This window comes from Diadema setosum, chromosome 22, assembly GCF_964275005.1.
Source record: "Diadema setosum chromosome 22, eeDiaSeto1, whole genome shotgun sequence".
In the NCBI taxonomy this organism is placed as follows: Eukaryota; Metazoa; Echinodermata; class Echinoidea; order Diadematoida; family Diadematidae; genus Diadema; species Diadema setosum.
Window position 1 is genome coordinate 4,731,022 of NC_092706.1, and position 15,832 is coordinate 4,746,853.

At 37.9% G+C, this 15,832-nt stretch overlaps 1 protein-coding gene across 1 annotated transcript; it reads left to right on the forward strand.

The window, feature by feature from the left end:
• Window positions 1-1,222: 1,222 nt before the first annotated feature.
• On the forward strand, window positions 1,223-10,896 carry LOC140245569 (angio-associated migratory cell protein-like). Its single transcript, XM_072325134.1, has 11 exons — window positions 1,223-1,325; window positions 2,116-2,268; window positions 2,803-2,922; window positions 4,061-4,200; window positions 4,865-5,009; window positions 5,405-5,488; window positions 7,109-7,224; window positions 7,547-7,629; window positions 8,490-8,580; window positions 9,460-9,614; window positions 10,592-10,896. The coding sequence occupies exons 1-11, from the start codon at window positions 1,223-1,225 to the stop codon at window positions 10,665-10,667; spliced, it is 1,266 nt and encodes a 421-aa protein (XP_072181235.1). The 3' UTR covers window positions 10,668-10,896.
• The last annotated feature ends 4,936 nt before the right edge of the window (window positions 10,897-15,832 follow it).

Sequence of the window (15,832 nt, forward strand, 5' to 3'; positions counted from 1 at the left end):
ATGTTACATCTTTATACGAGAACAGTGGTAGCACGAAATGAATGGAACTGTCCCTCGCCTCGCATGCCGCCATATGACTGTTTAGTGTGTGTCCCATATATACATATTTGTGTGATGTGTCGATGATTAGGCCTCCACCACATTCACGCGAGAGTATTAAACATTTCGTCATCCTGTGCAATGCCAATGATCGTAATCATGGAAATATGAATTTACTGTTGTTGATTGTGCCATGGATTGTCGCCACAGTGTTGCTATTTGCTATCCATGGAGTCTAGTTATGGAAATAATTGTAAATGATAATTGTATGATTTTACCAACCCTCATTTAACATGTTTATAATTAGAACCTAGTCTTACTATTTATCTATTTATTCTTTTGAAGCAGTTTACTAAGTTTACTAACAATGTTAGAATAAAACAGATGATTACCTCAAGGGAAGGTTATGTTTTCATCGGCGTTTGTTTGTGTGTTTGTGTCCAAAATAACTATATTTGTTAATGGATTTAAATTAAACTTACACTAAAACTAAAATGTTACAGTACTGTTATCATATCATAGATCTCACAGGGCCAGGGAAGGTTGAGAATGACACAAGTACCTTGCTTTGGTAATAAACGATTAAATTTGAAAATTTAGATGGCGTTACTTATGAGCAAATTATGGGCTGCTTGCTTTAGCCAGTTTGGTCTAGATACATGTTTATTGAAAGTGCATCTGCGGCATCCCAACCTTAGCTAGATACTCCTCTTCATCATTCATACATTAGCGCACTGTAAAAGAAATCTTCATGAAAGCACTTTTTGGCACTCGTTCTGGTCAGATGAATTTCTCTGTGGAATCAAAGCACACACACACACACACACACACACACACACACACACACATATGGTGTTACATAGATTATAGCAGACAAAATACTCTGAGTGATTTTTATTTAGTGCTTGTTTTCTAGCGCTGGGCAAAATGGGTGTAAATATCCACAACACACCAATTTCCTCTTTTACAGTAGTCTTAAACACTCTTTGTATTTTGTGCATGAGAAGGTCTGAACTGAGGTAAGTCACCTAGAATCATCTATCCCTCTAAAACCAGGATTGCTAAGTTTGAGACTAGACGAGACACCAAGTAGAAACAATTTCTACATATGTAAGTCATTACATGAAATGTCTGTAAATATTACTGTGCTTTCTTTCTCTCTCTTTTAAACAGATATTAAAGGATGGATCCTAATCATAATGAAGGGGTGGATCCAAATCAAAATGACCAGCAAGAAGAAGATGAAGAGGTAGAAGTCATAGAAGATGATGGAAGCATGCCAGCTGGTTGGTATTTCATTTTCAACCTGAAACTGACATATGATGTTGACAAAGAATATAAACATTGTACCCTGTTCCATGGCACCCATATTTACAATTATGTGCACATATGTTTCATGAGGCCTGTGTAAGTGAGAGAAAAACAACCCCTAAATGGCTAAGATTACGGCCTTGTTTGTATCCATGTCGGAAGGTCTTTGTATGAATTAAAGAGAGAAAACTTGTGATGAATTTCAAACCACCTTAAAAGGAAAAAAAAAATCAGTCAATCAAAGCCTTTTATATGAGCTGTCTAGTGGTTGCATTGATGTTCTAAACAACAAAAGCAAAGATCCCAGTTTGAAGGCTCTTTCACTTGCTTTTAATCTGTTTGAATTAAGCTAAAAAGCCCCCTTCAAATAGTATAGAAAAAAAAAAAAACTTTAGTCCACAAAGTAATTGTGTTAACTTACAGTGATAACAAAATCATGCATATAATGATCTAATCACATAACTGCCAAGCACATAAATACATGTATATTAAAATGTTACCAAAATATATTTCAAGATTAATGTCTTCTGTTCAGTAGATCCCTAATATTGTTTGCTAAAGTAACTTTGTTTCAGTAACTACATTCCTATCTTCAAGTGCCTAACTGCAGATCAATTTGCCTTTGGGTTAGGGTAAAGTGTAGAGAGTTGTAGATTGTTGAGATTGTGATCACAATTCTATCATTTCACAACCTAAGTGTTTACGGCAGTTATCCATATATGCATTCTGCTAACAAAATCCATGCATGTTATGCATTCCCCATAGACTTGATAGCAGAAGAAATGGGTGACATGGACTTCTACGACTACGAAGGGGAGAACGAGGATGATGACGATGCAGAAGGGACTGAAGCCACGGAAGGAGATTCAGATGCTAATGCCAGGGACGATGCAGTAGCGAAGTTTGAAAGCCATTCCGGTCAGTGTCATTGTATTCTTATAATATTTCGTCATCATTTGCATAAATACCACAAGTTAGAAGCAAGGATAATATATGTTCACACGATCTAAGAAAAATTGTTGCATATAAATGGCCATTTGATACCAGGATATCAGTTTTGAGGCAAAAGTCAAGTGGATAATCATTTTATCATGAGTACTACTCAGAGGGTTAATAACCAAGGGAAAAAAGGGCAAGTTTGAAAATATTAGAGTTTCAGTCCAAATACTTATGTACTTACTGGTAGTATTTACTTCTGACCCTGTGCACTCACATATCTTCCTCAAGTCATTACATATTGAAATCATATCATCTTATCTGGTTTAATGACATATTGCCTTATTTATGTTGAAGCTCACTACCGAGGCAATTAACAACAAAGTCATAGGTGTGCATTTTAATCCAGCACACAGCAGCCATTAGTAAAGGCTTTAAGTGCAGTGAGGTGATTACAAGTACTTATGTGCATGGATGCCAGCTATAACTGTCAGCACTCCTTTCATCGCGCTCCAGGTTCGGTGTTCTGCTGCGACATCCATCCAGCCGGGGGCTTGCTGGCAGTCACAGGGGGTGAAGACGACAAGGCCTACATCTGGAGCACCACGGACGGCGAGTCGGTCCTGGAATGCACAGGTGAGATCCGAGAGGGTACAGCTATTTTGCTACCCTGACTAGAAACAATGTCAGTAGCAGATCCAGAGGGGGGCGCACCAGGCGTGCGCCCCCCCCCCCCTTTATTTTTTGTACAAACAAAAGAATTTTTTAAACAAATTAAATGAAACGTGGAAGTAGCACCAGAAATATTTTTTGCAACCCCCCCCCCCCCCCTTCATTGAATTCCTAGATCTGCCCCTGAATTTGTACCTTTGATGAGTCAGATTGGCAGATGCTGGCTTGTTTGGCAGCCAAAGTATGTTTCATCATACACCGTAACAACTTTCCTAATCCATTATGTAGCAGATTTTTTTTTTTTTCGTAGGCACTATTAGTCAAATTTCCATATGTGTGTTATTTACACATATTCATTTCATCACCCTCACATTACCAGTGTATCTGTTTGTGTTATCCTGTTGAGATGAGCTGATTGTGCTGTATCACTTGTTTCCCATAGACACCTGTCCGGGTATTCTCTGGATTAGTCTTCTATGGGTTAAAGGGGCATTCCAGACGATTTTCATAATTTCACATCATATAGTACATAAATCGGCAGCTCCATGTATAGATTTGTGGAATTGTGGTCCTTGAGGAGAGAAACAATACTCTGAAAAATCTTAAAACAAATTACACTGACGATGACATAGGAGCCTAACATATTTCAGAAATGTAGCAGTGTAATTCCATTACAATACCACTTGCTTAACAAATTCACCTGTGTAGAATATATGCATGCCATCTAATTTTGTTATGCTTCCTTCAGCCCCAACTCATGCATTGTTGTGGTGAGACTGCCATGTCATCATCCTTGTTCATTGCAATTTGTTGTAAATTTTGAAAACATTCTTATTCCTTAACCCAATCACTATAAATTCTGAAACTCTGTACTCGGTATAACTAATCTATACTTGTTCAAATGTGAAAGTCTGAAAATCATCCGGAAGTCTCCTCTAAAATCCTTGCTGAATTGTAAAAGTCATAGACTAGCGAGTTACTGGTATCGAAGATTGAGGGCTCCACTCCCAGTTACGTTTGAGGAGTGTGGACACAGCATTAATTTCTATATCTTACTATAAGTCATCTGCACACTGTTACTTATCTCCCTTTGATGTCGCAGGCCACAACGACTCGGTGACCTGCGTCTGTTTCAGCCATGACGGAGAGCTGGTTGCCACGGGCGACATGAGTGGGCTCATCAAGGTGTGGAAGGTGTCCGCCAAGGATGAGATCTGGAGCTACGAGTGCTCGGACTTGGAGGTAAATTTATTACGCTCTCTTTCCTCTTCTTGTCCCTTTTTCTTAGTTTCCTTAACCATTTTCTTAGTGTTTCTTAAAGTTAAACAAGATTAAGTCCAATGATAAAATTATTTGCTAATATAAAGTATGATAAACGTTAAAAAAAAAAAGGGGGAAAAAAATCCAGGAAATACTTTCATATCATTGACCCGTAAGCAAAAGGGGAAACTTTGATGAAGCAATGAATTGACCGATGAGTTTTTTTTAAGAGTTGTATGAGTGTATGAATTCAAGTATCAATTGATTAGTGAATAGACAAGGGAATAAATGAATCAGTAAACAGATTATCAATAAATGATTTGATAAAGAAATTTGAAATGTCTTGTTATTTCCTCCTTATTAGAAAGCTTCCTCATAGAAAGTGTGAAACATACATAAATGCCATGTATTCTTTTGTTAATAGGAGCATACATAATAAATAAGATGTGATTTTAGGATCATGCAATGTGAAATAGCAACTTGATACATAATTTTGAAGTAAACGCTGAAAGTTTATTTTCAATAGATACAGTTTCTTGGTGTTGTGTTGTTCTTCTTATTCTTGTCCTGGTTTATCATAGTGCCAAAGAAAGAAAGAAATCATAACATTTTTTTTGTTCTTTATTGTTTGTTTTTTTGTTGTCAGTGGCTCACGTGGCATAGCAGTGCACCTGTTCTGCTGGGTGGGACTGTGGACGGAGACATCTGGATGTGGAAGGTTCCCTCTGGTGACTGCAAGATGATGCAGGGGCACGGCTGCCAGACCACATGTGGCAAATTATTCCCGGACGGTAAGGCTCAACATCTATCTCTACAGTCCCCTCGTTGCTGAGCGCTCTCGGTCATTAGCAAAAAGTTTGAAGGGTACCACTGGGGCAATGACTTTGTTTTTTAGAAGACAGAGAGAGCAGACATAATTTATTCCATATGTCATGAATGCAGAGCCATATTTACGTCTTGATAATTGATTGCAGATAATCAAACCTGTCTGTGTACTCCATCCAGATACTTTAATGAATTCAAAGTCATGTAAAGACTTTACGAAGAAGACAAATGAACTGGGAAAAAAATATTGAAGTGAGTTGTTGAAGCTCTTTGCTCTTGTCTGAATAGGATGATAGACTGTTGAGCAACTGAACTTGCCACTATGGTTGGTATGTGTTATCACACTTGTTTGTCCTTACAGGAAAGAGATGCTGTGCTGGCTATGAGGATGGAACGGTCAAGGTTTGGGACCTCAAGCAGGCAACGGCCATCCATCACTTCAAAGGTCAGAGGTCATTTAGTCTCCCTTACAGGGCTCACACGGGTAAATAATTCCCCATAGAGACCTGTGTTAAAATTCAAATTTCAAAAAATTCTGTAAAATAGCTGGGAGAAATGAAGTGTTTCATCTTCACTAACCTGAATAAGTGAGATATTACCTTTCATCCATCAGATTGCCAGGGTGGGTTGTTCTGCTCTAATTCTGTCCAGGGGTCTGCAAAGCCAGACTACGAGTTCTTGTCACTCAAAAAATCACCTATTTTCCGTACACGTACCCAATGAAATATAGTCCCCTCAAATTCCATCAGAAAAGCTTTCATCTTCCAACCAAAATGCAGTTTGTAGAGGAATTCATACTCAATATCTACAGCTATTCAGTTTTTTGCCAAACTACATCATTGATTTTTAATTAATTTTTTTCTTCATTTATTTTGGTATCTTTGGTACGAATTTGTGAAGGGGTCTGGGACAGTCCATTTTATTTACAGGTGTGAGCCCTACAAGGAGAATTCTCCCCAAATGTTCATACAGTTTGGCAGATGTCTCCCCTCCCCTTCCCCCCCCCCCCCCAAAAAAAAAAGAAGATCTGATCACATGACAGTCATTAGCTCATCTGTAATTTGTTATCTTGTGGGCACCTTCATATATGGCTATGTTAATTACATAAATGCCATTGTAAAAAACTAAATGAAGTTGATCTGATATTTCAAATAGAAATAGGCTCACATTATGTAAAGAACAATTCTGCACAACCCTGTCTGAGTCCTGTACAGATGGTGCCATGTTTAGACATGTACTTCCAGGCAGAATGAATTGATCCCATATGGCAGTATTTTGGTGATTTTGTGAATGTATGAGTTTTGCAAAGGCATCATGCCAGCTATTTTCAGATACAATGTAAGCAACTTGAGGACTTCACATCTTAGATTACTGATTGGCGTTCAAACTGTCATACATTAATTTTCACTCAATAGCCACAATTTATTTTGTTTGAAACCAACTTTTCCTGTGTTTGTTCTTCTATTTTGATAACATTATCTCTCTTTTGATGGGCATTTTAGGGGATTAAGATGGTTTTACACATGTTTATAATGCTTAAAGATTCTGAATTATCTTAGTATCATCACTACCATTGTTGTCATTTGCAACATTCCCTAGAGAGAATAAGGCTATTCCACACAAGAAAGACTGAAATATGCCACAAGTCCATGAGCCTTCTCAGTCAGCATACTGTTCAAGTGGAAATTTTTTGCATATATCATGTGACAGGAAACTAGCATGAAAAATAAAGACATACAAATTTCTAGTTACCTATTGCTGTTGCTGAGCTGCTTGAAGAACTTGCTCAATTGCCATTATTGTTCACAAAATGAAAAAGGCATGAAATTGATTTTACCCAACTGAACATGAAAATTTGATTGCATGAAAATTTCTGCTTTTACAATATGTGATCTAGTGATCAGAGATTTAACTCCTGAATCAGCACAGATTTACAGTAATGTCTTTATCGTATTTGAGTTCTAACAAGCGACTTGCCATCATAACAATGTTAATGTCCACCGGTACGCAAGGAACGATTTTTCACAAAGATGATCCAATTTGCTTCCATTGATACCATCACTAGGTGGGAGTGGTCACGAGGGAGGAGTAACAACGTTAGATTGTCACCATGACAACAACTTAGTACTGACGGGTGCGGTGGATGGATCTTCCAAGCTTCTAAATAGCGGAACAGGAAAGGTAACTGGCTTTTCTATACCACATTATTGAACATGCCAAATAGTGCGCAAGCAGGATCTGTCATTAATCACGACCTGTAAGACAATGTAACTTGTGGATGGAACACCAATATGCCGTATGCCTATACCACACCAACAGAATGAAAATTAACAATTTCAATATTTTCAACGTCACTTCACTTTTACATTTGCTGGGAAATGGCAATGTTTTCTTTCACATGCTTTTTAGTTTGAATAGTGTATAATCTTTGTGGCATTTTGTTGTTGTTGTTGATTGGTTATCAAATGTCAGTAATACAATCTTTGCACCAAATCTTTTTCAGGTTTTAGCAACGTTTACCGCCGGGCCAGTCAATGAAGATATTGGAGAAACAAACTCGGTGGAATCAGTGGGTATTTCCCCCAGGTGAGTTGATGTTAAACATGCTAAGGCCTTTCGATTTATTATGAAGTCCTCAGAACTGGCAATTCTCTTTTTTTTTACACGAAATTTCATTATAACCAAAGGGAATTTTGAACCATAGACTGTAATAATAATAATTTTTGGACCTGAATTTTCACTTTGTTGTAACAATTTGTTTGTTTGTTTTTATATATATATATCTGTGTTTTTGTTGTAATGGCAGTGCCAAATATAATCATTCTGACTCAGTTCTCTGGTCAGTGTAAAACAGTGGAGTGAAAGAATGCTTTTAATATGTATCTGTATGTAACACGTCCATCCCTTATGGGTTTCAGAGGCATGTGTGTTTTCACCTCATTGCCTGTCAACATGCCTGAGCGACCCAGACTCTGTCAACATGATTCCAGGAATTAAAGGGAAAAGATAATGGCATAATTGGTCCAGGTTCATTACATGACATGGAGATGTGTAGATAAAATTTTATAAATTTTAGGCAAAAATCCTTTGGGTTTATAGGTCATGGTGGCAATTTTGAGTGAACTTGCATTTGTTTTTTGTTTTTTTTTTCAATTGATAACTTGATAAAGTGGTTATGTAATTTTGTAGGAAGGATAGAAGTACACAGTTACTTTTATTGCTTGACCAGGGTGAGAGGTTCAATCTTAGGAGCTGAGATCACAAAATTTTGTTCAAAATATCATTTTACAGCCAAAAGTTCAGCATGGGAGTATGAATGTTGGGATTCTAATTTGACTTGTTTTCTCTCTCTGAAACTCCTGTAAATTTCATTTTATTTTCCCACTATGTCATTGGAAGAAAAGACCAAATAACTTTTTTGCCCTTCCCTTCACAACATTTTCCAGCCAGTCCATGGCAGCCATTGGCTCCTTGAATGGAATTCTGAGCATCTGGGACATCCCTACCCAGAAACTCCGGCATAAGTGTCACCATGAGGTGGGTGTGTCACCAAAATGACATGAGAGAGAGAAAGTGTACCACAGTGATGTTATTTCAACACAAATGTCGCCGTGGTAACCAGTTCCATAGGGCATAAGATTGACTTGAAAAATCATTCCAGCTAAAGGGACAGAATGTATTTATGGACATACCCTGCTATGACCGATGACTTTCATAGAATCAAATTCACCAACCATTCATCACAGAGATTGGACAGACTAGTCAGCAACCTTTTCATGATTTCTCTTTATCCTTTGAGAATGGAAACAAACACAGGGCTGCTTGATGAAAAGCAGATTGGCAAAGATGCATCCCCCCCCCCATGAAAAAAAAAAAAGAAGAAATGTTAGTGTTAGTGAGAACACACATTAACTTATTAGAGAATCATCACAAATGTCTTTACCAGAATATGCATTCATCCAAAGCAGGAGGGTACAAATACTCCCCCCCCCCCAAAAAAAAAAAAAAAAAAAAAAAAAAAATATGTAAGGATTCTACAACCTTCTGTTGAGTGTTTGTTTGAGTGTGATGTATGGTTCGATTCACTGCATTTGACCAGCCACCCCCTCCCCTCCCCCATAAAAACAAAACAAACATTCAGGACATTGTGTTTTATTGGCAATGCGCTCTTGTGGCATAATGTGTAATTTGTGTTACTTAGACGCAACTCACCTAGAAGCACTCAATATTGATAGTGATGATGATGATGATGATGATGGTGATGATGATGATGATGATGATACCAAGTAATTGTGTACATTTTTCAAACGAGTGTTGCTGTGATGGCAAGATATGATGTTTTAAAGACTTCTATTAACAGTAATTAAATCTCCTTCCCTCCCCCTCCACCCTACCCACTCCTCTTTCCCCTCCCAGGCTGGCATTGTCCGCCTCAAGTGGGACCCAGAGAGCCCTATGGTTTTCACTGCCGGTCTGGACGGAGCGGTGAAGCTGTGGGACAGCCGGTCAGCTCAGTTGGTCTCATCATGGGTCGGACACCAAGGGGAGATTCTGGATCTCGCCATAAGCAGGTCAGTTTGTTTGTTTGTTTGTTTGTTGTTAGTCTATTTCACCAGATTCATCATTCTTTGAGATATATGTGTACCTTACCTTTGTACATTCTGAAGTTGTAAACATGTTTGTTCAGATCTTGCATTATATCAGCAAGTTTGATATTGCATCGGAAAGGTATCCACCACTAGAACTTTGCCATGATTTCCCAAGTATACAGACTTTTCCTGTCAGATGCAATTTTCCATCCTGCTACTAGACTGAATGCAGTGCAGAGGTACATAAAATGGTGACACAACATTTGCTCTTGCAACAATTGCTCCAATCTTGTTTTCTAGAAGGAGTTAGGGCTAGGGTTGTACTATGGTTCTAGGTTTAGTTTGATTTGAGGATTAGGATTAGGGTAAGCATTATGTTTGTAGCCAGAATTTATGTTTGGCTTAGTGTGCAGATATTTCATGGGTGCAATTGTCACAGGAGCAAAGGTCATGGAACCACACAAAACATTGCATGTATCAGGCACCAAAGCTGACTCTGTTCAAAAACTCAAATTACTTTGAATTTAACACATATGAGATGACAGACGATGAAATCACTTGTCAGGAACAGCGTGTCTACACCTCACAGTTTTAAATGCTACATGTCAGGGAGGTTGTTTCAATCTCTTTGGATATAACATTCTGTATGCTCCCACCCTGCAGTCATAGCATTCTGTATATGCCGTATGTTTAGTGAGTGAAATTTTTTGTGAATCGGGACTTCCCAACAATTTTGTGAGTGGTTAAATTCACGATCATCGAGTACAGTACTGAATGGAGAAATTTGTATGTGCACATCACATTCATATGGTGATCAGAGACAATATTTTTTAGTCTTTTTAATTTTCAAATAGCAACCGACTCGCAAAATTTGCCATACTGAAAACCTTACAAAAAATTGGGCATCTACAGTACATGTACATTATGATGTTTGTCGTTCTATTCCAATTGTTTTGCAGGGATGGCAACACAGTGGTGACGGCGTCCGGAGACACGTCAGCGAGAGTTTTCAAAGTCCAACAACCGGACAGATAATCACGAATGGGTCATCAACACCACCAATTTTTGTCTTCTGAAGAGAGTTGGAAAACCCCTGTGACTCTGAACTCGGTGCACCAGTGATGATGGTGTTAGGTGCAGCAGTGGATTTTAGGAGAAGTGCTGGAGTGGTCGTACAGGAATGAAGAATGGCAAATGAGACCATGGTGAATACAGGATAAGCATTGTTGTGTACAGAGTCCTACACTCACACACACTCTTGTGGATAGACACATATACACACACAAAAAAACCAACCACCACACACACATACACACAGAAAAAGAAAAACACCAAACATATTCATTTGTACACACACTCATACACATGCACACGCACTCATGCACTTGTACTTATGAGTACACACTCATGTGCGCACACACATTACCACACACAAGCAAACACATACACAAAGGAATACTGTAAAAGTGGATATTTTCGCGCGAGTAATTTTTCGCGCTCAAACGGGTAAGATGAGTTTCACATGTTTTTAAATCCGCGTAATCGGGACAATAACTACTGGAATATATTTGTGGTATACAGAAATGTTCGCATGCTTTTATTCTAACGCTATCTTCTGGTTGCGCGAAATGTGCGAAAATTTCCACTCGGCAAAAATTTCCACTTTTACAGTAAGTTAAAGTCTGCTGACCATTTCTCATCACTGCACTGTGTACTGTTCATTCAAAACTACAACAAAAGCAAGCCATGCAGTAGAACTGTTGTAATGGAGGACAAAAGATAGTGGATTTATCAGAGACTTGGCACTGGGCTAATGCAGTCATGATGAAGGAACTGTTTAGTGATCCAAGCATACAATAGCTTTAATGATGAATACATTCATGGGCTGTTTGCTTAATATCCTTACAATTCATCAGATGAAGGCATTGCATTGTATGTGTAGATACATGTACTTGTTGGATATTGCTCAGTACGTGGGTAATAACAGAAGAGTGTGGTGACAAATTACAGTATAACCAGAAATGTTCACATGCATTTTAATGTCAGTAGAGCCAAGATTCGCAAAATTAAAATGCATGCAAAAGTTCTTGTCTTCACTATATGCATTGAATGCCAGTAGCAATTCATAAATGTCATGTCACAGTATGTGGAATCAATAAAGTCAGAATAGCTTTTCCCTTCAAGGAGTCATTTTAAGACTAAGTCTCGAGTACCATGAAAAGTTTGAGTGCTGACTTATACAAAATTGCACGTTTTTTGTATGATTATTTTCAATAAGATGTGAGTGCATATTGAAGGACTTTTTAAAAATCAATATTAGCTCAATTTTTGGAGAGCCTCGATGAAATTGGGTGCAGATCACAGAATGCTGATAGTAGGCCCTATTGTGTAATTTGAATGTTCATAAGGTTCTGGCATTCTGCTATGACTTTTATGAAATCGAATTACGTGTATCTGGGTGTAAAGTGTAATGTTCTCCTCTTGAGGATTAATTCATGCAAAACACCAACCCATCTCAGTCATGTGGACAACCAGAAAATCGAATAAAATCAGAAAACAAAAAAGTGATGCTATGGAGACCATTTGTACGGAGAGAAGATCTGAGGGTGTGTTGGACAAAAATCAGTGGTGTTTAATAGATTTCTTCCTTTCTGTTTAGGGCCTGGTTGAGAAATAGGGATTTGCTCTGGGAAAATATCTATGATTTTAATCCTTCAAAATGTTAGTCACTTGTTCAAAATATTTATTGTAAGGTCGTCTTTACATCATTATGTTACCTGCACCGCATGTCATGAAGTCTTCTGACTTGATTTTGGACAATTCAGAAGATTTTGGACTAAAAAAAAGTTACTGGCATATAAGAGTACAGCATTCAAAATGAAACATAGTCCATTCAGTACACTATTATGGTGAACACACGGTGACACCAAATAATGCAATACTGAGTATGTCATGTGGTTTATTGCAGAGTTAACCAGAAACTTCACTAGAAGTAAGACTGATAGGAATACATGTATGTCCAAGCACCAAAGTAGGCTGTTGGGGATGAGCTTGGGCCTCCAGTAATTGTCATTGCTCTCCATGATATAACTCTTGGCTGCGACAGTCAAAGTTTCGGAGTCATGTAGTCGAGGCCGAGAAACATCGGGACCATTCACGGTAACAGTTGCATACCACACGACTCCAATGTAGACAACATGTGCAAAGCTTGTGTGAGAGGTGTGTCTGATAAGGTTAAAGCACAGTGCATGTACATCCCACAAATGCCCAAGGGTCTCGAGGCAGGCAGAAAAAACTGCAACATTTTGATCAGATGCGACTGGAAAAGTCATTTTCCAAAGCTGATTTTTACAGTATTGCAAGTTACAATGGCCCTATCATGTGCACGCATAAATTAGTTGTCCGATTTCATTTTTTTTTTTAATTCCATGTAAATATATATGCGAATTATGCAGTTGTAAAATGTCAGTCATACCTTCCATCATGACATCAAGATCTTGTGTAGCATCATGCCCCCCCCCCCTTTTTTTATGTTGTTGTTATGTGACTTTTTCTTCTATTTCATCCGGCGGAGAGAAAATTGTACACTGTAGTGGTCATTGATGCTGTCAATCATGTTACATTCATATATTTATGAAGTTAGGTCTATTAATGCATTGATACAATGTGTTTTTTTTTTTTATCACTGGAACACTTTGAAATCTAATTAGTGCCAATTATGTTGGTTGACTAATTGTGCTTTAAAAAAGCATTTATGTGATGAAAGGCGAGGCATCTTCATGAAATAAAAGGAATTTATATTGTATTTGTACCATGTATACATCGAGTTGTTGATGTGTGTTTATTATATATGTGTATACAGCATTTTATTCCAAGTGTACAGAAGCAGTGGTGTTGTGGATTTATGTACACAATATCTGTAACGTTCTGTGAGAAGCATATCACACGCCCGACACTAATGACACAAATACAAACTTTTCAACTTGCATTACACCAAGACAAAGTTTTGTTACACTGTATAGTTTCAAACAGCCCGAAATGCCTTTATTGAGTCAGTATGCATGAAAATGGGTGTACATATTGTACACGTATAATACTTTCACCAGTGTCTTCAGGAAGAGTAACTGTTGCTGTCGGTCACCAGCTGGCATGGAATGAAGCATATTGACTTTATTCAGGATACAGGTGTAATGCATTTTTTAACAGTCAGACCGCAAAAATTTCCTTGTTCAAATGAAATCTTGCAAAAAATGACAACACAGAGATTAGAGTTTTACCTGTAAAATCCTCTCATACAAACAAAATCTCATATTCCCATGTTTTTTTTATAACGGGGTTCATCTGTGTTTGAATAGGCCTGGGATAACAAGGAATTTTCATGACACTGGGTAAGACTACTGCAGTACAGTAGCAACACCGATGCCCACTGAAGCATGACTGTTACCATGACGGCAAATTCACACCGTGTCGTACTGGTGGAACTTGAGACACAGTGGCTGCTGCATGTACAATGTATACTCGTGATGTGTCCCTGGAGTACTGGAAGATGCTAGCATATAGATAATGGGATATTCTAATGCCCAAAAAGCTACCACAAAGGAACACAGGTACATACATGTAGATATCTCCTGCTTTACTTGGTTCTTGGTATATTTGAAGGGGTCGGTGCAATATAGTGCTAACCCACACAATAGTCATTTTGAGATAATCGCTGTTGAATCTTTGGAAAGTCCATACATTGTACATTAAAACATGAATGCATGCATTTTTTACCATCTTATTGGTTGAATTCAAATATATTTTCACGGAGGATAAAGGATTGTGAAAATGCATGTAACTCAATTTTGACAAAAGTGTGGGTTAGCACTATATTGCACCGACCCCTTCATTTTTTCTTTAATATAGAGAAGGTAAACTCTTACATCTAAGAGCAAAAATGAACATGCAAACTGAACCATCTTTAAAGGTAAAATCCCTCATAATCATCGAAAAGGGGACAGGGAGCAAAGTTTGTTGAGAAGACACTCCTTGTAGCTACATGTAAGTAACATGACACATAATTTAATTACTGTCACACTGTGAATCAAATTTGCACAAATGCTAACATCCTGAATATGCAGGGAAAAGAGGACATCCCTGCATTAGATACAGAAAAGTAAAACACTTTCAATTTAGGACATTTAATCTTGTACAGAGACATAATAGACATGCACTTCTGTATGTCACAAGTGAACCACTGGGTTAATTGAGAGAATAGAAATTGATGAAAGAGGGATTTTACCTTTTAGACAAGACTTAGAATAAATATGAAACACTTGCACTGAAACTAAATACGAAACCATCTCCTTAGCCTAAGTCTTGCACCACCCACTGCAACATATACCAAGAGGTAAATAAGTTAGTAGAAAATGAATACATGCACCTACCTAAAATGATGCCATAACTAATTCTTTCGCAAGACAAGATACACAGAAGCGAGGATATAAATAAAATATATACTGGCATGAGATCAGCAATACAATGTACATGTCTGAACAGATTGAATTTACCACCACAAATGAGTTAGTGGTTTGGGTGGGGCCGAAGGATGTTCCTTTAAGGTTGCAAAACTTCAGCATGTTGGTCGAAGGTACGCTGTAGTTGGTGCATTCATCACATATATCTATCACACAACTTTGAAACTTGCCTCCAAAGTCAACTCTTGTTTTTGCGGGATACCCTGAAACGTGCCTAAACAGCTACACCTTTCCGAGAGCACCGGTATATGGAAAGGGTAACTTTAAGCAAGCACACATGTATACGAAAACCTGCTGGTTTGGCTTTCCATTCAAAAAAATTCCAGGACAAATCCATGGCCAATTTTAATACATGCACTCATTCGCATGCATGGAGATACATGGTTCAAGACCCCAATACAGTCTTGGTGCTGAACATTTTTGAGGGACAATCAATTCAGTTTTGTTCCCAGTGTTTGAATAAAAGGAAATACTCCCTATAATCTTAATCAATTGGATGAGCAGCTGGAGAAAGAATGTACTAATGATGGAGTCCAATTAAGACTACAGGACTGTGATATCATAGAAGCACTACAGAATAGTATGATTAGATTTGATTTCAAAAATATGATACTCGTAGTACTCATGGTAAATATTTTGGTCTTATCTAGACCTTAGTCCTAAATGATGTTTTCTGTCGCAAAT